General features: G+C 53.8%; 1 protein-coding gene across 1 annotated transcript in view; it reads right to left on the reverse strand.

The window, feature by feature from the left end:
- The window catches only part of LOC101420830 (cilia- and flagella-associated protein 337-like), a 104,978-nt gene extending 90,086 nt beyond the window's left edge, over positions 1–14,892 (reverse strand). The window contains exons 1-3 of the mRNA XM_071208169.1: positions 14,660–14,892; positions 13,819–13,901; positions 11,985–12,077 (exon numbers count right to left, since the gene is read on the reverse strand). Coding sequence (XP_071064270.1) covers positions 11,985–12,077; positions 13,819–13,853 — 128 coding nt within the window. The 5' untranslated portion in view covers positions 13,854–13,901; positions 14,660–14,892. The remainder of the gene's footprint in view (positions 1–11,984; positions 12,078–13,818; positions 13,902–14,659) is intronic.
- Between the last annotated feature and the right edge of the window lie 7,924 nt (positions 14,893–22,816).

The raw sequence follows: 22,816 nt of genomic DNA on the forward strand, positions 1-22,816 counted from the left end.
AGCGTGGAAGCCCAGAAATTATTCATCTCACTCTGCAGTGCTGGCAAGAGGCCAGACGCCTGGAACCGTGGCATCGGGAACATCTCATTGGGCCGCAGCAGCCGCAGCGGACATGGGGGATCGTGATCTAGAGAGGCTGAGCTCTTCAAGGAGGCCGGCTTTGATTTCTTTTTAAGAAGAGCAAACGCCTGATTTAGGATCGATGTTTCCCAGTTTCGTCCAGAATATCTCATCCCCAGGCAATCGGTATTTTAATATTAGTAAAGGGAGAAAAGGGCACTATCTTCTTTGGGAGTTGAGGATAATAAAGTGATTTCTACCCAAGCAGTGCCTGGGGGTGACCCATGGGCCTGCAGTCCCTCGGTGCTCAGTTAAGGCCCCAGCCTTGGGCAGGCTCCACAGATGGTCACTGGAAATACCAGTGGAACCAGGAAATTGCAAGTGCCTGGAGATGTTTGGATTACCTCCAGATTTTATCATTTCTTTGAACTTTTCCAAACTGCAAAGATTATAAGTGAGTCTGCTTCTGACAAGTCTCAGTGTTGTAAATCCTCGTGACCTTACTATTTCCAAGTTGAAGTTGCTTTGTATTTTTATAAGCATCGTTCTTTTCTCTTTGGAACACAAGAGGATAAAGCCTACGAGAAGCCCTTCCAGCTTCCCCTTCAAAATGGAGAGACTGATTGGCTCTGAGTCCTGAAACACGACAGGGAGGATTGAGACAGATGAAAGCGGTCCAGAGGGAGGTACCCGGCACTTGGTTTAGGGAGCGAGGAGGAAAGGACGGGCAGGCTGTGGATCACATTGGACGTGTTTCCAGGGCCTGGTGGAGTCTTCTCCTGTGGATATTGACCTTCCAGAAAGCGGATCATCAGTGCTTCCTGCTCATTCTCCGCCAAGGAAAGAACTCAGGCCACGGGCAGCTCAGTGTGTCTCGGCCTGGACCAACTATGGTGGGAAGTCACGGGGGTTCTGTGATGCCCATGAGAAGGCTCAGTGGGGGCAGAGTGAGGAGCGCCCTCATGGTGGGACGTGTCTTAGAAGCGCTGGCCCGTGTCTTAATGCCAACTGGGATCAAAACTGGAAAACCTGGCGATGCCAATCACTTTCGCTCCTGGAAGAGGATGGGAGGCAGGGAGTGCAGGGCTCAGGGCCCGGGAGGGCCTTGACCCACGGGGACAGGGGCCAGACACAAGGAGGCACATTTTCATAGGGATATTTACATTAAAAAGACTTAGGAAAGCTTGGAAGGCACTAAGTTAAGTGAGTCAGCAGCCCATTGAAAGGACCCCAGGCTCTGAGGCAGGTGAGGTGGTATCCCAAAAGGAGGGCAGGCCTTCTTTACTCTGGTGGCAGACCAGCCATTGGTCCTGTGTGGACGTGACGTCTCGGAGCTCATCTATACACCTGAGAGTGGCTAAAGGAGAGTGCCCAGGACCTTGAAACCATATATGTCTTTTATCATTTTATTTTTAAAGATTTATTTTTTATTTATTTCTCTCCCCTTCCCTGTCCCCCTTCCCCCCCTCCCCCCACCCCAGTTGTCTTCTCTCTGTGTCCATTCACTGTGTGTTTTCTGTGTCTGCTTGCATTCTTGTCAGCAGCACTGGGAATCCGTGTCTCTTTTTGTTGTATCATCTTGCTGTGTCAGCTCTCTGTGTGTGTGGCAGTACTGCTGGGCAGGCTGCGCTTTTTTCATGCTGGTGGCTTTCCTGTGGGGCACATCCTTGCACGTGGGGCTCCCCTACATGGGAGACACCCCTGCATGGCACGGCACTCCTTGCGTGCATCAGCACTGCGCGTGAGACAGCTCACCACACGGGTCAGGAGGCCCTGGCTGTGAACCCTGGACCTCCCATGTGCTGGGTGGACACCCTATCTGTTGAGCCAAATCCGCTTCCCCATATATATCAAGAGTTGAGGAACTAGAGGCTTAGGCTGCAGAGGAGCAGCCTTAGTGGGGGGGGCACTGCCAAGAGCAAGAGGAGTGGGTGCCTGGGCTGAGCCAGGGCAGGGCACTGGAGCCCAGGGACAGGGTGTGGGCACCCTGGGAAGGCCTGTCTTCATTGGAGCTGTGCACGTGGCGGAAGGGTCTCCGCTCCAGAGGGCGGCAAGAACTAGCCTCGTGACCGCCTGCTGGGGTCATCGGGAGGCGGGGGGAGAGGTAACTGCAGAGTGGGGTCCTGCTCTCAGATCCTGCCGCGCCTGATGAGAGATGGCACCCCCTCACCCCACTCATGCCTTTGCCCTAAGAGCCGTGGGCTCCAGCAGGACTTCTGCTAAAATGGGGTGTAGGGATTTGGGGGCCTGCCTCACTCTTCATGATGATTCCTTCTTGGGTCTGACCTCCTATCTGGGTGGTCAGACGAGTGGGAGGGGGTGTGGGGAGAGCAGGGGTGGGCAACGGGGAAGCCGTGAGCAGCCTCAGGGCTGAGGTGCACACTCAAAGCAAGTGATTGGACAGCACATCTGACAAGGCCACGCCTGGGGCATCTCCCCCACCATCGGTCCAGTGAGACGGGGTTCTCCATCTCTTCCTGGTTCTCCCACTCGTCCTAGGCCTGGCTGCTTTCATCCCTAGACCTCAAAAACTCCTTTTTTCTTGGACTTGGCTTTCTCTTTGAGCTCCCTTCCCAGCTTGCTTCCTCATCACCAGCCTCTGAAAAGAGTCAGCTCTGCCTCCTCCTCCTCTCTTGTTCATTCCTTGGCCAGCTGCATGCGGGCTTTGTCCCCACCATTCTTTGGAAGTGTCCCCATGTCCCCCCACATTCAGGGTCAGCAGTCCAGACAACAGCACAGAGAGACAAGGCCTGGAGTGGGGCGTGCCTGGCCTGTTTGGGGGTTACAGGGGGGAGCCACTGTGGCTGGGCAGGAGTGGTCAAGGAGCCGTGAAACAGGAGGGGAGGCTGGGAGGGGTGGGGCTCATGGGGACCTTTAGACCATTGTGAAGGAGTGGCTTTCATCTGGATGAAAATGGGAGCCACTAGAGGGTTTTGAGCAGAAATAGGGCATGGTCTGGCTTCGTTTCAAAGGGTGACTTTGGGTGCTGAGTTGAGATAAACAGTAAATTGGCAAAATGGAAGCAGGAGGACCAGGGAGGAGTCTACTGCAAGAAATGCAGGGGCGAGACAATGGTGTTCAGACCGGGAGGCAGAGTGGAGGGAGGGAGAGGGGCAGATCCCTACAAGGTAGAGCCGACAGGACTTCCTGGTGGGTTGAATCTGGGTGTTTGAGAGAAAGGATGGGGTGGAGGATGACCCCAAGGCTTTTGGCCTGAGCTTTGGGAGGGATGGAGCCAGCAGGATCTGAGATGGGAAAGTTGGTGGGTGGAGCAGGTTTGGGGAGTGATCAGGTATGAAGGTATGGGAGTGTCTATGAGACCTCCACGTGGAGAGGTTGAGTGGGTCACTGGATGGAAGAGTCTGGACTTTGGAAGAAAGATCTGCGCTAGAGAAATAAACTTGGGAGTCATCAGCATCTAGAAGGCATTTAAAGCCAAGGGATGGGGCGACAACAGCAAAGGCAAAGAGTGTAGACAGAGAGGAACAAGAGGCCTTCCAAGAGTCATGGAGAAGAGAAGGGACCTGCAAAGCAGGCTGGAAAGGAATGCCAGGTGGTCAAGAGGGTGGTGTCTTGTCTGCTAAGTGAAGACAGTGCACCAGGACCAGCGAAGTCCAGTGATGCCGATGGCCCATGTAAGATGAGTGAGGGAACCGACAAGGGGTTTTTAATGCGGTTATGGGTAACTCAGTAAGTGTGGGGGTGAAAGCCCGATGGGTGTGGTTAAGGAGACAGAATAGAGGTGATTCTTTGATTCTTCTAAGGAGTTTTGCTGCAAAACAAAACAAAACAAAAAACAACAACAACAAAAAAAAACCCAGGACGTTATCTGGCAGAACAACTGAGATATAGAGAAAGTTTCTGTTTGCTTAATTTGGGAAAAAATAAAATGTTTGTGAGCTAATGGGAATGACCCACTACTGAGTAAAAGGCTGATGGAGAAAGAGGGAGGATTTTAGGAGGGATGTCTTTGAGCAGGTGAGAGAAGACAGGACCTGGTGCATTAGTGGGAGCTTCGCTTTAGATGGAGCCTGGGAGGTTCATCTAGTGTGACAAGCAAGAAGGTGGAGAACATGGGTGCAGATGGCGGCAGGTTACATGGCGAGGTGCAAGACGGGGAAGTTCTTTTCTGGTTGCTTCAATTTTCTCAGTGAGGCAAGAAACAAGGCTTCCAGCTGAGGTGAGGGTGGAGAGCTATTGGGGATTTGAGGGGAGAGGAGAAAGAATGGAGCTGAAGACTTGAAAGGAGGGAGAGCAAATGTCTTTGGGACATTCAAGACTCTGCAGTCTAGAGGGTTACATGCGCTTGTGGTCGTGAAGGTAAAGCGAGCTCCTTGGCATGGCTATGCATTTTGCCAGCTGCTCTCACATCTATTTCCTTCCCTCTCTAATCCCCATTCCTGACTCATCCTTTGACTGCCTCGTGCACAGCTCAAGCTTAACCCTTGCTTGCTTACTGGAGCCAATGTCTTCAAGACTTCAAGAGAGTATTTTGAGGAAAGTCCCAATAGAAAGGTGAGGGCAGGAGAGCTGAGGCCGTTCCGGGTGGAGCAGGAGCCTTTTGAGAGCCTTTCCATTGCCTCTCCTTTATCCTGGTCCTTCTCTGTGATGGTGGTGGACGTGGTTTTGGAGCCAGGGTAAGAGGAAGAAGAGGGAATAGAAGGGATCCCAAAGGTCACTGTGTACACTGAACACAGCTGCGCTGTAGCCTGTGAGGATGAATGGCTCTGTCGGCCACCCAGGCTTGGCATGCCCGCTGCTTCCTCTCCCTCCCCTTCGCCTCCAAGCAGTGACCGGTCCAGCAGGTGCAGTCTCCTGAAACGCTCTGGAATCATCTCCTTCTTCACCCTCTCTCTAGCGTCTGTCTTCATGGGTACGCTCAGCATTTCTCACTTGAGTAATATTTATTGAGGACTTATCAAATGCCAGTTACTAGTTCAAGGGCTGTGAACTAGTTCGTTAATACATTTAATCCTCAAAAGGAGCCCTTGTTTCATAGACGAAGATCAGGAGCACCTGTGCGTCTGCAATGACCACCCCACCGGGCTCCCTGGTCCCCCTCGGGTCATCTTCCCCCTCCCGACCCCAGTGAGTCTTCACAGATGTGGATTTAAAGCCCTCCTGGGTGGGAAGTGGATTTGGCTCAAGGGATAGAGCTTCCGCCTACCACATGGGAGGTCCAGGGTTCAAACCCCGGGCCTCCTGACCCGTGTGGAGCTGGCCCATGCGCAGAGCTAATGCGTGCAAGGAGTGCCGTGCCACGCAGGGGTGTCCCCCACATTGGGGAGCCCCACGTGCTAGGAGTGAGCCCCCGCAAGGAGAGCCACCCCACGCGAAAACAGTGCCAAATGTCCAGGAGTGGTGCCGCACACACGGAGAGCTGACGTGGCAAGATGACGCAACAAAAAGAGACACTGATTCCCAGTGTCGCTGACAAGAATACAAGCGGACACAGAAGAACACACCGCGAATGGACACAGACAGCAGACAAGGGGGGGAGGGGAAGGGGAGAGAAATAAAAAATAAATAAATCTTTAAAAAAATTAAAATAAATAAATAAAAAGTAAAACCCTCCCGGGCTGAGGCTGCAGGGCCAACTCCGCAGCAGGGCACAGGTGGCCCGTCGTTATGGAACCCCTGCCTGACTTTCCCGACCCCCTCTTACCCCTCGCCTTCCAAAGGGCCTCAGCTTCTGCCACCCCCACTCCGTGCTCAGCCTGCTCTGGAGGGCTGCAAAGTCCCCTCTGTCCCTGAGCCTGGTGGCCTCCTCCCCGTGCTCCAGCACAAGGTCACCTTCCCTGGAAAGCCTGCCTGACCCCGCATGCCTCCCCGGGCTGGCGAGGAGGGCCCTTCTCACGGCCCTGCACCCCTGCACCTCTCTACGGCAGCACACGGTCCCCATCTTGTCCGGCGGCCGGCCTGGCCAACTCCCTCGCTAGGACACAAACATGACGGGGCAGTCGGGTCGTCAATCTGTCTTTCAGAGCTTTTTACACATCACAGAACAGGTACGTGTGTCTCCAACTTAGGAAGGGAAGCCAGTCTCTGGTGTCTCAGTGATATCCTGGTTTAACAAAAGGCTCTAAAACTTTGTTTTTCTTTCAAGAAATCCTCTGGGGCAGGTTGATGTCATGACTCCTAGTTAATTGATTTTCTGGTTAGTTTTATTTCATGTTCAAAGGGAGTCAGCTGTGTCTTGCCCTGGCCAGCAGACAAATTAGCGGTGGGTCAGGCCGGGGGTAAAGCGTCACTTATTTACTTATTTTTTTATTTGTTTAGTCAAGAAATAGTCACTGAATGTCTTCTGGGAGCCAAGAGCTCTGTAATCGACCAGCAGAGATATTTCTCATGCCTTCCTGTTTATTTTTGTGTCTCCGTTTTTTTAAGCTGAGGCATACCACAGGGTGTGAAAGCAACAAAACGGAAGTTGTGTTGTACTTGAACTTGTATGTTAAAGGTAATGATAGAGCGAGCACCGTTGTAGTTGGTTTACAATGTGCTCCCCCAGACTCGTGGCTAAGCCATCGGTGCACCCCCAGCGCCCGCCTCTGCCAGGGTGTTTGGGGAAATACCACGTTGGTTCTGATGTTGCTCTGAGTGAGCAGGTGGGAGGCATGGGGAGAGAAAATGCAACGTCTGTGTGCCAGTGGTTTGGCTAGAACCCAGCAAGGAACGAAGCCAGGCCTCTGCAAGGGAGGCTCTAGGGGGCCACAGCGGCCCCCCACGCCCGTCTCCTGGGTTTTTCAGGGGCTGTAGGTGCTATTGCCAGGTGGTTTTCTCTTGGGTGTGTCTGGAAGCTGAACCTCAGGGGTTGGCGAGAGAAGAAGACACAGCAAGCCTCCACTTCAGAGGAGTGGAGACACTTCCCTGCCAGCCCAGGGTCGGTCGGGGCGGCGGGGAGGGGACGTGGAGAGCGACCTCACCAACAGGCAGTCCCCTCAGCCGGGCCCACCCGCTCCCCCTGCATCAGCCCCTGCGAGGGAGGGAGGGCCTAGCCGCAGCGGCCACCCCAAGGGCAGCTCGTCCACCAGGGAAAGCTCACCACACTCTGTGCCCCTGGAGGCTGCGTGCCCTGCCGTCCTGTCCCTGGACCCCGGCCCATAGCAAAGGACCCCCCCCCCACAGCTCTAAGCCCCAGGAGCAGCGTGCAGAGGGGCTGTCGTGACTTCCTGCGGCTGCAGTGTCCCTAGGACCCTCATTGATTCGGGCGCTGTCTGTCCAGCACTGCCTCGTGGAGCCATCTAATTGTGCTAACATGGCACTTGTGTCATAGAGCCCTTTCCATGCACCAGACACAGACTTGACGAGTATCGCCTCTTTAAATCCTCCCAGCAACCCAACGGGGTGGGTACTATTTTTATTATACTGATTTTATGGACAAGGAAACTGAGGTACAAAGAACTCAAACAACCTACCAGGACTCCAACCAGGACTGGCTTCAGAGTCTAAGCTTTAGATTATTTTTCGTTAAAAAATATTGAACAGCTACTGTGTGTGTCGTGCCTTCTGACGGGCATGGGGCTTTCTGTGGGGAAGGAAACGGTCACTGTTCCTGCTCCATGGGACTCACGGCCTGGCGGACGGGCCAGCCGGTGGGTAAGGAAGCCAACAATTCACAAAATCGGTGAGAGTGCGATAAAGGATCAAACAGCCTCAGCGAGGCGTGAGGAAGTGTCAGAGGTGAGGTCCCCTTGCGGCTGAGGATGAGCTGGGTGTGGAGGCGGAGGACGCCGGCTGCTGGAAGGCCCTGAGCTGGGACGTGCAGCGCCAGCCTGAGGGGCCGAATGGGGCCCGAGTGGCTGGCCGGGGAGTCAGGGAAAGTGGAAAGAGAGGGGTCTGAGGCGGTGGAGAGGGCGAGGCTGTGGAGAGGGCGAGGCCGTGGTGAGGGCGAGCACATGGTGAGGAGTGAGGCCGTGGAGAGGGGTGAGGCCGTGGAGAGGGGTGAGGCCGTGGAGAGGGCGAGGCCGTGGAGAGGGCGAGGCCGTGAAGAGGGCGAGGCCATGGAGAGGGGTGAGGCCGTGGAGAGGGCGAGGCCGTGGAGAGGGCGAGGCCGTGGAGACGGCGAGGCCGTGGAGAGGGCGAGGCCGTGGAGAGGGGTGAGGCCGTGGAGAGGGCAAGGCCGTGGTGAGGGCGAGGCCGTGGTGAGGGGTGAGGCCGTGGAGAGGGCAAGGCCGTGGAGAGGGCAAGGCCGTGGAGAGGGCAAGGCCGTGGAGAGGGCGAGGCCGTGGAGAGGGGTGAGGCCGTGGAGAGGGCGAGGCCGTGGAGAGGGTGAGGCCATGGCGAGGCCGTGGAGAGGGCGAGGCGGTGGAGAGGGCGAGGCAGTGGTGAGGGTGAGGCCGTGGAGAGGGTGAGGCGGTGGTGAGGGTGAGGCCGTGGAGAGGGCGAGGCCGTGGAGAGGGTGAGGCCATGGCGAGGCCGTGGAGAGGGCGAGGCGGTGGAGAGGGCGAGGCAGTGGTGAGGGTGAGGCCGTGGAGAGGGCGAGGCCGTGGTGAGGGTGAGGCCGTGGAGAGGGTGAGGCGGTGGTGAGGGTGAGGCCGAGGAGAGGGGTGAGGCCGTGGTGAGGGCGAGGCCGTGGTGAGGGGTGAGGCCGTGGAGAGGGCGAGGCCGTGGAGAGGGCGAGGCCGTGGAGAGGGGTGAGGCCGTGGAGAGGGCGAGGCCGTGGAGAGGGCGAGGCCGTGGAGAGGGGTGAGGCCGTGGAGAGGGGTGAGGCTGTGGAGAGGGTGAGGCGGTGGTGAGGGTGAGGCCGTGAAGAGGGGTGAGGCCGTGGAGAGGGTGAGGACGTGGTGAGGGCGAGGCGGTGGAGAGGGGTGAGGCCATGGAGAGGGCGAGGCCGTGGAGAGGGGTGAGGCCGTGGAGAGGGCGAGGCCGTGGTGAGGGTGAGGCCATGGAGAGGGCCAGGCCGTGGAGAGGGGTGAGGCCGTGGAGAGGGTGAGGCCGTGGTGAGGGTGAGGCGGTGGAGAGGGCGAGGCCGTGGTGAGGGGTGAGGCCGTGGAGAGGGCGAGGCCGTGGAGAGGGCGAGGCCGTGGTGAGGCCGTGGTGAGGGCGAGGCTGTGGTGAGGGGTGAGGCCGTGGAGAGGGGTGAGGCCGTGGAGAGGGCGAGGCCGTGGAGAGGGCGAGGCGGTGGTGAGGGTGAGGCCGTGGAGAGGGCGAGGCCGTGGAGAGGGAAAGGCCGTGGAGAGGGCGAGGTGGTGGCGAGGGGTGAGGCCGTGGTGAGGCCGTAGAGAGGGCGAGGCCGTGGTGAGGGGTGAGGCCTTGGAGAGGGGTGAGGCCGTGGAGAGGGCGAGGCCGTGGAGAGGGCGAGGCCGTGGAGAGGGCGAGGCCGTGGAGAGGGGAGAGGCCGTGGAGAGGGGTGAGGCCGTGGTGAGGGCGAGGCCGTGGAGAGGGCGAGGCCGTGGAGAGGGCGAGGCCGTGGAGAGGGGAGAGGCCGTGGTGAGGGGTGAGGCCGTGGAGAGGGGCGAGGCCGTGGAGAGGGTGAGGCCGTGGAGAGGGGAGAGGCCGTGGAGAGGGGTGAGGCCGTGGAGAGGGGTGAGGCCGTGGAGAGGGGTGAGGCCGTGGAGAGGGCGAGGCCGTGGAGAGGGCGAGGCCGTGGAGAGGACGAGGCCGTGGAGTGGGCGAGGCCGTGGAGAGGGCGAGGCAGTGGTGAGGGCGAGGCCATGGAGAGGGCGATGCCGTGGAGAGGGGTGAGGCTGTGGAGAGGGGTGAGGCCATGGTGAGGGGTGAGGCCGTGGAGAGGGGCGAGGCCGTGGAGAGGGCGAGGCCGTGGTGAGGGCGAGGCCGTGGAGAGGGCGAGGCCGTGGAGAGGGCGAGGCCGTGGAGAGGGGTGAGGCTGTGGAGAGGGGTGAGGCCGTGGTGAGGGGTGAGGCCGTGGAGAGGGGCGAGGCCGTGGAGAGGACGAGGCCGTGGAGAGGGCGAGGCCGTGGAGAGGGCGAGGCCGTGGAGAGGGTGAGGCCGTGGAGAGGGCGAGGCCGTGGAGAGGGCGAGGCCGTGGTGAGGCCGTGGAGAGGGCGAGGCTGTGGAGAGGGCGAGGCCGTGGAGAGGGGTGAGGCCGTGGAGAGGGCGAGGCCGTGGAGAGGGTGAGGCCGTGGAGAGGGCGAGGCCGTGGAGAGGGTGAGATGGTGGCGAGGGGTGAGGCCGTGGTGAGGCCGTGGAGAGGGTGAGGCCGTGGAGAGGGCGAGGCCGTGGAGAGGGGTGAGGCCGTGGAGAGGGCGAGGCCGTGGAGAGGGCGAGGCGGTGGCGAGGGGTGTCGCTCATGCTGGGCCCTCACAGCCCGTGGGCGCTTGGCCCGCTCTCTGCCGCGCCATGCTGGCTGCCTGATCTACACAAGCCACTTGATCTCCACCACGAGCCCGTAAGGCAAGCCCTGTCAGCTGTGTGCCCTGGGTGCAGACAAGACGACTGAGGCTGAGGGGTGAAGAGTGGACTTGCCCAGGTGCCCGGCACGAGCGTCGGGGCTGAGCTCTGAGCCCACCCGGCCCCGCGCTCCTCAGAGTCCCCCACGCTGCCAGGAGGGAGCCCAGAGGCCGCAGGGCTGAGGCCTCAGGGGGAGGGGTCCCCAGCTCGTGGGGCTCAGCTCCCTTCCCTCTGGGGGACACCCAGAGCTCCCCCTCAGCCTCTTCTCTGTGCCCCTCAGCGTCCTTCCTGAAAGCAGTGATAACGTATCATGTCGTTTTCAGGAAACTCCCAGCCAGTGTGGCACAGGCCATCAATCTCCCCACAACTCAATAACGTGCAGCCCCCTCCCTGGGCCGGGGTCCGAGCCCCCGACCCCCCTGAGTGCAGGGGAGGGCTCCAAACCACTTCTGGGCCTCGGCGGCGAGGGAGGGGGGCGCCGCCCATCAGAGAGCAGCAGGGCCTGCGCAGGGCGGGACGGGGAGCGGGGCAAGAGTGGGGGGCTCCTCCAGGCAGGCCCGGGGGTCGGCTGCCTCACCCCCGTTTTGTCCCCTGAGAGCCCCCTGGGTGCAGTTCCACTTTTCAGCCCCTTCCTCCAGAATCCATCAAAACCTCTGCAATGACAGAGGAGAGATGGACGGGAAGCATAGTTCACTGATCTTTTAGCAGCTCAGGAGACGTCTATCTCCTAAGGAGTAGGAGAAAGGGAAGAAGGAAAAGGCACAGATTTTGCCTTAAATCAAAGAAGCTTTCTGACTGGGCCATTCACGTGACACGTCCTGAGAACCTACTACGGGACTGTCAGTGTGTGAGCGCTCATAAAGGCCAAGGTGTGGGGAAGCAGACACGGCTAAACTGATACGGCATCCACCTACCACATGGGAGGTCCAGGGTTCAAACCCAGGGCCTCCTGACCCGTGTGCAGCTGGCCCATGCGCAGTGCTGATGCGCACAAGGAGTGACCTGCCACACAGGGGTGTCCCCCGTGTAGGGGAGCCCCACACACAAGGAGTGTGTCCTATATGAAGAGCTGCCCCATGCAAAAAAAGTTCAGCCTGCCCGGGAGTGGCACTGCACACACAGAGAGCTGACACAGCAAGATGACGCCACAAAAAAGAGACACAGATTCCCAGGGCCATCGGACAAATGGGAGTGGAAGGGGAGAGGAATAAACCTTAAAAAAAAAAAAGACCAAGGCGTGGGTGCTGGCCCAGGGACTCCTCAGTCCCAGAGGGAGTTCCCAGGGGACAAACGTGATGCAGGGATTCAGACGGAGACGACAGCATGGTGGTTTGGAGCTGTCTGCACCCCAGAACAGCCCGTTCCTCAGGCTCGTCCCCCCGCGGGCCAGCTCCTGCCAGGAGGCCCTTCCGAGGCGGCCCCTTTGCTCAGGCGCGGCCCCTGCCCTCGCGGGGGTCGTCCAGGCCTGGAGGCCTCTGTGGGAGAAGGGCCTGGGACGGGGAGAGAGACTGCCCCCACAGAGGGAGGACGGGGGCTGGCCACCCCCGCTGGGCCTTCCCGCCCCCCTTCCTTACCAGTAGTCCAGCTTCAGAGGCAAGGCCTCCAGGCCGCCCAGCTGACAGTACGGCTCCAAGTTCGAGACTTCGTACAGCTGGAGCTCGCGGTTCCTGTTTGAAGGGAGCCCGGGTTTCAGTCAACGTCCTTCTTCAGTTCTGCGGAAGAGCCCCGGGTCCTGGCACGGGCGGCCGCTGGCCGGTGAAGGAGGCCCTCCCCGCTGCCCGCTCCATGGCCGCCGGCCGGGGCACCCGGCAGCCCTCCCGCCTCCTCCTCCTCCCAGGGCGGCTGGGGCAGTTTCCTACAACGTGGGCTCTGGGGCCAGCAGGCGGGGCGCAACCCCAGCTGCCCACCCGGTGCCTTCATCTGTAAGGCAGGACAAGGCCAGGTCCCCTCTTCTAGGAGAGTTGTGAGGATTGACACATGAGAAAGGGCTTAGTCCAGTACCTGGGATTCGCCCGTGCTCAGCAAATAGATGTTTTTAACCAAAAGATGCCGGCGCAAAGACGATCAGATAGACAAAGTGGAGGGGCCACGCCATCTTTCCATACCCTGAGCGGGGAGCCCGGTGCTCCCTAATTTTCCGTCTTCCTACCCTGTACCCTGGGCTCCTGTGTTAGGTTGCCTTGGAGACGACTGAGCTAGAACAAGTTCGTGCAGGTGAGAAAAACAACTCAGTGCTTTGACCTGCTTGCACAGAACACACGGGGCTCCCTCTCTAAACTCCAGGACTGTTGGCTGCACCTTGGTGTCCCATGTTTTTTCCCACTCCCTTTCCACCTGCAACACAGCTCAAAAGTGGGCCTCCAGGTGTCTCATCCCTTGCCTCGTCTTCCAATTTGTCAGCTCAGAGGGTCTCTAATAAATTCCTGTTTCAACTTCTAAACTTCTACGTGTGTGTAAGGCATGATAACTAAAGTTGCTAAATACATATTTTATTTATTATTATTATTTTGAGGTACTAGGGTTGGGGATTGAAACTAAAACCTTGTATGTGGGAAGCCAGCGCTCAACCACTGAGCCACATCCGCTCCCCTGAGTTGTTATTTTGTTTGCTTGTTGTTTGTTGGTTTTGTTTTTAGGAGGCACCGGGAACCGAATCTGGGATTTCCCATGTGGAAAGCAGGCACTCAACCTCTGAGCCACATCCACTCCCCGACTATATTTTTCAATTAAACTTGGCTGAATGAATAAATCTGAATACGTGGCTTTTAGTAGTTGACTCTGGATGACCTGAGGCTGGGGCGCCTGGAGCCCGAGCCCTGCTCCACCTGGACCACAGTTCCTCCTCCCACAGGGTAGAATCTTGATTTGAAGTGTTCCAAATGCCTTCCCACTGGTGCCCTCCGCCTCCGCCCCGGCCCATCCCTGAGAGGAACCTGACCCGCCCCGGGCCCCGCACACTTATTCCCATCCTGCTGCCACTGATCAGCAACTCCAGGCTCTTCCTTCGGGGCCCGAGGCGCGTCCTTCGGAGGGTTTTCATCGAGGTGTCCGAGCACCTTTTTTCTGTGGATTTTATTTTTTGGTTCTTCCAAAGCACTCAGGACTATCTCCTGATGTGGGAAATACCATTCTATCTCAACTCAGACGTGTTAACAACGAACAAGACTGGTTTTTCTCTCCCTTGGCCCAAACGTGAGCTCTGAGAGTTCCCCAGAGGAAGGCGTGGGGCGGCGAGAGCGTGGCCCGGTGGGTCAGGCCAAGAAACAACTTTGAACAGTGACCTTGACAGCTACCTGAGTTCTAATTCTGTTTGTCCAGGGCCGCCGGCTCCACGCTCTCCTTGCCTACAAACACTTGCGCAAACTCACACACACAAACAAATTTGCACAAAACAACCATTTTTCTTACCCGGTCGCGACAATCAGTTTGTTGTACTGGGGCATGCTGGTGGCGTCGGTCACCCACTGGGGCTTCCGGCTGGTGGGCTTGTCCTGAAAGGTCAAAGGGTAAGGTGCCTTCTTAGTGACAAGGTCATTTAGTGCGTACAGCCATTCTCGTCCACAACATGCACACGGGGCCCCAGCCTGTGTCCTTCGGGGATGTCTTCCTTTAGGTCAAGAACTTACCCACAGCTCTCAAGGGCCAACTTTATCCCCTCCCTCTGGGGAGGGCAGACCGCGCACACGAGGGCTTTAGCCTGTAACCTCTAGTGTGGACAAGCTTCCCGAGAGCAGACCTCTGTATCCCCAGCGGCCGGCTCGTGTGGACGGTGACAGGGGGCTCAAGCCTTTGCTGAGGACGTAAGGAGAGCACGCCTTTTAAGACAGAAGCTATGCTGGGATGGGTCAGGCACTGTTACTCCTCTCCTAAGTGTCCTTTCCAAATGCTTTTTACCCTCGGCTTTTCTGATCCGGATTTAATGAATACCTAAGCCAAGACAACCACTGACGGGGGATAAAATGGAAAATTATTTTCCACTTGTCATTCGCTAAGATATAAGATAAATTGCATGATGGAATCACGTGCCCTTGATCACTCCATCTGATTTTAAAAGCAAAATGAAGCATTATCTTATACTCCATATAGCGGTCCTATTTCCTTTGCATTCCACAGACTAGCAAAACCCAACATGAATAGATCACACTCAAGGACACAATTTCTGTAATCATGCCACTTAAGGAGCAGTTTAAAATAGCAGACAACATCCAACAGTAGCACTCAGCAGCCCGATCAAATGAAAATCACATACAAAAACCTGCTTCCTTCTTTTCAACTTCAGCTGCGGGGACCAGAAATAGATAGCTCCATCTTCTCTGACGGTGATTAAGGTGTCATCCGGCACCGAGAGGATGCGCAGCACGGGACGCCCGTGTGGCAGGCGCTGCAGCAGAGCCGGCAGCAGGAAGGAAACCTCTCTCTGTCGGGCCGAAGCAGCTGCTTGCTCCAAATACTCAAGCTGCAGATACGTGCAGACGCCATCCTGGAGACGAAATAATTCATTTAGCATCCACCATCTTTGTGGTGTCCTGCATGCTCTTTGCCATTGGGGCATGGACGGACAACACGTAATTAATTAGAGCACATGAACGTGGCTGCCAGAAACTGAGGGGAGCAGGGGCGCGTGCCTGGGGTGGGACTGGAGGCCCGGCTCCCTTCCCCTCTAGCTAAGAATAATCATCATCACGATCAACACCGAACACTTGCCGTGTTCCACGTGGACACTCATCTCACTTAATCCTCACAAGAATCGAGAGACTATCGTTGGTCCCATTTTACAAACTGGCAAGCTCAGGGTGAGAGCGGGTCAATTGTTGCCCTGAGGTCAAGCAGCTGGTAAGGGGCCGGAGACGGGACCCCACTGCCTGCCCTCCCAGAGCCTCCCCCCCAGGAGGTCTGCTTCCTGTAGGATTGGAGCAGCGTCCTGAGGGCAGAGGACACTGCGGTCCTCAGGGGAAGGGGTGCAGTGCCGCGAGCCTGGGGACACCCCCATTTCCTCCAGCCTCCCCCAAAGCCCTGCTTGCTTAGATCTTTCCTGGAATCCCAAGTGTCTTTTTCAGATCAGAGGACAAGGAAGCACTTGTGTTCAATTTAGGTGGGAATTGGGAAGTGGATTTGGCTCAATGGATAGAGCATCCGCCTACCACATGGGAGGTCCAGGGCTCAAACCCAGGGCCTCCTGACGCGTGTGATGAGCTGGCCCACACGCAGTGCTGATGCATGCAAGGAGTGCCGTGCCACGTAGGGATGCCCCTGTGTAGGGGAGCCCCACATGCACGGAGTGCGCCCCGTAAGGAGAGCCGCCCAGCACAAAAGAAAGTGCAGCCTGCCCAGGAGTGGCGGCGTACACACAGAGAGCTGATACAGCAACATGACGCAACACAAAGAGATTCCCGGTGCCGCTGACAAGAATGCAAGCGGACACAGAAGAACACACAGGGAAACGGACTTTGGCCCAGTGGTTAGGGCGTCCGTCTACCATATTGGAGGTCCGCGGTTCAAAGCCTGGGCCTCCTTGACCCGTGTGGAGCTGGCCAAGCGCAGCGCTGATGCGCGCAAGGAGTGCCGTGCCACGCAAGGGTGTCCCCCGCGTGGGGGAGCCCCACGTGCAAGGAGTGCGCCCGTGAGGAAAGCAGCCCAGCGTGAAAAGAAAGAGCAGCCTGCCCAGGAATGGCGCCACCCACACTTCCTGTGCCGCTGACGACAACAGAAGCGGACAAAGAAACAAGACGCAGCAAATAGACACCAAGAACAGACAACCAGGGGAGGGGGGGAATTAAATAAATAAATAAATCTTTAAAAAAAAAAAAAAAGAAGAACACACAGTGAATGGACAGAGAGCAGACAACAGGGTAGGGGAAGGGGAGAGAAATAAATTTTTAAAAAAATTAAAAAAATAAATTTAGGTGGGAAATTAGCCAACGGCCAGAATAGAGGTGTCCTGCTGGTCAACATGTCATTTTAGAACCGAGTTCATCCTAGAACCACGGAAGGACATTGACAGACACAATGGCCAACAACGTCAAAGCAGAAGTCCCAGCTTCCCATCAGTGTACAACCTGGACTGGGCAATTTTAACAGTGATATACTGTTTGTTCACTTGTTCTGTGACAGGCCCTACATGTGTTAGCTGATTTGACTCTCAGCAGGTGTCCCTTGGTCACAGAATTTATTCTTTTTTTTTTTTAATTTTATTGTGATGACACATATACAAAACACGCAATTTCCCATATTAACCATTTTTAAGTATACAGTTTAGTGGCATTAACTACCTTTGCAATGTTGTGTTATTGCCACCACTATCCATTATCAAAACTTTCTCATCACCTGAGACAGAGTCTGCACCCACTGAGCAGTAACTCCCCACCCCCTTACCGCAGTGCCTGGTGACCTTTAATCTACTTTCTGTCTCTATGAACTTGCCTACACTACATATTTCATACAAGTGGGATTGTCCAGTATTTGTCCTTTTGTGCCTGGCTTACTCCACTTAGCATGTTTTCAACCTTCACCCACGTTGTAGCAGGAATCAGAAATTCATTCTTATGGCTGGGAATCATTCCACTGTGTGCATATGTACTACATTTGTTTATCCATTCTTCCATTGATGGACATTTGGGTTGTTTCCACCTTTTGGCAATTGTTAATAATGAGGCATGAACATTAGTGTATAAGTATCTGTGTGATTCTTTTTTCAATTATTTTGGTACATATTTAAAACTGGGATTGCCTGGTCACATGGTAAGTCTATGTGTAACTTTTTGAGGAATTGCCAAACTGTCTTCCACATGACTGTACCATTTTACATACTCACCAGTGATGTGCAAGGGTTCCAATTTCTCCACATCCTTACCAACACTTATTTTCTGTTATCTAAAAAACAAAATAGCCATCTTCCTGGGTATGAAGTGGTATCTCATTGTGGTTTTAGTTTGCATTTCCGTAATGACCAATAATGTTGAGCATCTTTTCATGACCTTATTGGTCCTTTGTACATCTTCTTTGAAGAAATGTCTATTTAAGATCTGTGCCCATTTTTAGTTGGGATGTTTTTCTTTTTGTTGTTGTGTTGTAGGAGTTCTTTATATATATTCTGGATATTAAGCCTTTATCAGGTACATGATTTCCATTTATTTTCTCACATCCATTAGGTAGTTTTCTTATTCTTTTGATAATGTCCTTTAATGCCAAAAGTTTTTTTAATTTTGATGAAATCCCATTTATGTATTTTTTCTTTTATTGATCATGCTTTTGATGTCATAACTAAGAAATCATTGTCAAATCTAAGGTCTTGAAAATGTCTTCCTATGTTTTCTTCTAAGAGTTTTATGGTTTTAGATCTTATATGTATGTCCCTCATTCATTTTGAGCTGCTTTTTGTAAATGATGTGAAGTAGTTCTCCTTCCTTCCTTCCTTCCTTCCTTCCTTCCTTCCTTCCTTCCTTCCTTCCTTCCTTCCTTCCTTCCTTCCTTCCTTCCTTCCTTCCTTCCTTCCTTCCTTCCTTCCTTCCTTCCTTCCTTCCTTCCTTCCATTTTTGCAGGTGGACAGTTTTCCCAGCATCATTTACTAAAGAGATTGTTCTTTCCCCATTTAATGTACTTGGTGCCCTTGTTGAAAATCAGTAGGCATTAATTACATGCTTGTATCTGGACTGTCAATTCTATTCCATTGACCTATATACCTGTCTTATGCTGGTAACACACTGTTTTGATTACTGGAGCTTTGTAGTAAGTTTTGAAATTGGGAATATGTAGCCTCCAAATTGGTTCTTCAAGTGGCTACAGGATTTCTTGCACGCCGCTGTTTCACTTTTGCTTTTGGGCCAGGTGGCAGATGCATCTCTTGTTCACTGGCTTTAGGGTCCCCTTCCTGGAAGTTCCTAGTTACACTGCTGCAAGAATAGCCTGGCATTACAAGGATCTGGAAACGATGGACACAACAAATCAGCAAAGGTACAGGGGCATGAGTCCACCCTGGCAGAAGTCCTGAGGAGACGAAGCTCCTGGAAAGCCTACTCACATCATCAACTCCAGAAAGGAACATTTTCAGAACTAAGCCTTCTCAACATTTTCCTTACTAACTTAAAAAAATGATTCACAAAACATGTAACCCAACTCACCCACTGAATTCCGCCAGTCGCCGCGTAGTCTATTTTCATGAAAAGTTGTTCTATTTGTTCAATACTCTGGAGAGGAAAAAAAAAGATCTGTTTATAGGCTCCACAAGAGCAAACTATTCACTGGATTGTTGGGGAGGGAGTGTGGAAGAAGGGAGAGAATCTCCATTTTTGCAATTTATGAATTTCATGTAAAAATATGTAATACCCAGAGATCTCTGGAATGTTTGTTCCAGACCACCAATAGGGCTGGGAAGCGAACTCAGTGCACTGACATCAAATCTCTCCAGTGAGAGACTTGTGCACCCAGAACTTTCTTTTTTGAAACTATGCGCAGGTTGGCAGGAAGAGGTGCGTGTCCCTCCATTTCTGAGCTCCCAGCAGGTCCCACTTGGGGCTACTCAGTTCCATCCAAAAGACTGGACCATGTTTAGGCCTTGATCCCCTTTGAGAAAAACAGTCAAGTGTGTTCAGAGGATACTGGCCAGGATGTGGGAGAAACTCACACTCGGGTGTGTCCAAGACAAAAAGACACATGAGCTGTGAAAATTATCCTCAAGTATTTGAGGGATTATTCTGCAGGAGAGAGGTTCGATTTCTCCTGTGTGCCTGTGGCAGGCAGCCTCTAAGATGCACCAAATAACCCCTGCCTGCTGGTATTCATTGTCTTATGGAATCCCTTCTCCCCGAATAACTTGCTTCTAACCAGTAGAATACTCAACACTGAGGTGATGTCACCTGTGGGATTAAATTCCATGAGACTCTAATTCCACCTTGCTAGCAGACCCTCTCCCTTGCTGGCTCGGATGAACCTCACTGCCGTGTTGTTAGATGTCCTATGAGTAGGCCACCTACCAGGGAACCGAGCCCCAGACCAACTGCCTGTGAGAAACTCAGTCCTCCCAGCCACCACGTGAGAGCAGCAGCAGGTGCTTCCCCAGTCGCGCTTTCCAATGAGACCTCAACCCTGGACAGCACTTTGATTTCAGGCATGAGACACCCTGAAGCAGAGAAGCCAGCTTGGCTGTATCTGGGCTCCTGACCCACAGAAACTGAGATCATCAATGATGTTTTATAAGGAACCACGTTTGTGGTAATTTTTACGCATGACAGATAACTAATGCAGTGGCCCAAAAAACTAGACATTGGGCTAATGGGCAGAATGTCAGGAAAGACCCATTTCAGCTCACTAAGGCCAGAGAATGCCAACATTGGAATGGGCTGCCTTTTAGGGTATTGCATTCTCTACTACTGAAGGGGCTCGACATAAGTTGATGTAGCAGTTTGATACGGTTTATGAATTCTAAAAATAGATATTGGATTATGTTTGTAAACTGGTCTGTCTGAGGTTCACTTTTACTTGATTAAATTTTGATTAGGGCTTTGGTTGGGCCACGTCAGTAGGGTGTTAAGTCCCTGCCCCTTGATGGATGGGGATTCACAGAGAAAAGTCATGGCACAGGACAGAGCCAGGAGCTTTGAGCTGGAGCCTGGGAAGTGAACATGCAGGAGAACAGAGAGGAATAGAGACAGCTCCCTAGACATGGCAGAAGCCCCGGGGAGAGAGACAGAGCCCTTTGCCTGGGCTTGTGGAGAGAGCACAGCAGCTGAGCCCGGAGAGAAATGGGGCCCTAGGAAGAGAGGAACCCAGGAAGCCTGAACCCTCGCAGACGTCAGCAGCCATCTTGCCCCAACACATGAAAATAGACTTTGGTGATGGAAGTAACTTATGCTTTATGGCCTGGTAACCGTAAGCTTCTACCCCCAATAAATACCCTTTATAAAAGTCAACAGATTTCTGGTATTTTTCGTCAGCACCCCTTTGGCTGACCACTACAGTTGGCTAGTGACTTAGCAGGTATGAGAATATGAGCATTGAAAGGGTTATATTCAGAGTGGTCTGTAAGGTCCTTTCCCACCTGAGCTTCTATGGCTGTGCGTAGAAGGCAGCTTTAAGCGAGACAGGGTATAGTGTTGAGGAGTGAGAGATTGGCTTTTCTCTCATGTGGATATAAGTCACTGTCTTTTACCAGTGATGACAGTCACCCGGAGAGAATGAGGCAATGCCCGGTCACCAAGACAATTGGGTGTAGGTCCTTGGAGAGTCAACACCCAATGCCTCACAGAGTGCCAGTGTGAGGAAAGACACCGACCGTGGCCTGGGGCCCTGCGACCCAACCCCCTCTCTACGTCATGCTCTAATTGACACAGGTTAGACTTCTGGGCGTGACTGACAGCACCTGAGGTCACCATGGCAACCAGCATCACACCGCCCACTTCGCATGACATGTATGTTTGGAATGAGTGCACAAACTGACCCAAACCCCCAGAGAGACAGCCTCGAGAAGAGCCTCGGATCAGAGATGGGGCGGAAAACAGGGGTGCTCGAGGCGAGAGCCACGGCCGAGGGGACAGAGCAGGAGCGTGCGTCTCTGCCTCGGCCACTGCCTCTGGGCAGGGTTGTGGGGCTCTGCAGACACAGAGCTATTGCAGTTGGCCTCCACCTGTTGATGCACTCATCAGAAAGCACAGATTGAGCACCGATGGTATGCTGAGCACTGTGCCAGATGGCGAGGCTTCAGAGCTGAAAGCCACGTGGCTGTCTCGTGGCGAGCAAACCAGCAGCGTGATGCAAAACGATGGATTCCACACCAGAGGTCAAGGGCAGACCCCTGGGAGGTTAAAGGAGCAGCATCTGATTATTCCTGGGAAAGCTGGGACCTGCTTCTAGGAGAGCATGATGGCTGCACGGCCTTAAACTCATTCATTCACGCCACAATATCTAGTGAGCACTGAGAGGCACCAAGTGTGGAGCTAAATACTGGAATCTGTATTTTTTAAAAATCCAAACCCAGGGAGAGTTAGCACTCAGGTAAATGGGAGAATACTAATCTAGGCAATCGAAAGACGTGGAAATAAGAAGAAAATAGAGTGCCTGCCACGGGACTTAGGACCATGGGTATAAAAAGCCAACCTCTCACTCGCCACGTCCTGTGGGCCGAGCGTCTGTGCTGAAGCAGAGGCAGCTCCCGCTCCCCAGGGACAGGCTGTGCACCCCAGGAGCTAAGGCAAACCCGACCCAGAGATAACTGATGGAGCGAGGGAATGGATGGATGGACGAGGGAGTGAGGGGTGACCAGGCCAGCAGGCACGCATTCTCAAATTCTAGGCAGTTAGGTGGATTTGATCGAAAACACCTGTTGATTTGCCCACTTAAAAACACTCCTCTCTTCCCAACAGAAGTTATTTAATTTTCCACAAATGGAGGGGAGATTTTTTTAAACAGTCAGTGCTCCCTTCCCACAGCAGGGAAAACTCCCAGCACAGCTGAGCTCCCGCTAGAGCACACAAATCCAAGGACTTTGCACTGGGACCCATCAGCCTCCAGTTCACCAAGGATGTGCTTTGGCTCCAGCTCCAGGGAAAGATCAGAGAGCTGGACCCTGAGTAACTTTTTAGTCCTATAACTTAGGACATAGTCATGAAGCCTTCGTGAGGAGAGGTTAAGCAGCCTCTCGCTCTATCATAGGTGCTTTCTCTTAGGTTAGGAGCACAATCTTATTCCCTAAGAGTAGGAAAACAACGAGCTAACCCAGACTGCAAAGAGGATGTTAAAAATATTTAATTGCAGCAGATTGGAGGTGTGGGAGGTACCCAAACTCTTTGGAAATAACACCTATACAAAGAAGCAGTGACCTAACAAAGTTTTTCTCCTTTCTAAGAACAACCTCTAAATATCTTATTGGTCTTGTGTACCAGGTAATTTTAAAATATTCTCTCATATACACTATTCAGTCAGAGTGGTCTTAGTAGAAGGCACAGTGTAGCAGGGAGAATGGTCTTCTAGATGGACCATCAGCCTCACTAGTCCATATGACTGAAGTTTCAGCTGTGATTTCAATGACCCAGCATATATGAAATCCATTTACTTTATTCTGTGACTTCATACACCGCTTCATTGCACACTTGAAAGTTTCCATATCCAGCAGCTGCCTTCCTCCTTTTTCATACTCCTAGGAGGAAAAAAAAAAAATTAGCTATGAACATAGTTGCATCTCATTTAGTCTAGGAATGGAAGTCCAAAGAAACAAATGCCTAATTAGACAGGCTTAAATTCTGTCCACTTTTGAAATATTATCCCTATTGTTCATTTTCCTGCTGTATTAACATTTGTTTCTAATTCCATTAAAAAGTGATGAATTTATTTTTCATTGCCTTTTCATAGAAATTTTAAAAGGCCTGTATTTTTCACTGAGAAATCAACGGCCGGAAAGAGAATCCAAGCACCCAGA

The sequence above is a fragment of the Dasypus novemcinctus genome, chromosome 15 (genome assembly GCF_030445035.2).
Source record: "Dasypus novemcinctus isolate mDasNov1 chromosome 15, mDasNov1.1.hap2, whole genome shotgun sequence".
NCBI classification, from domain to species: domain Eukaryota; kingdom Metazoa; phylum Chordata; class Mammalia; order Cingulata; family Dasypodidae; genus Dasypus; species Dasypus novemcinctus.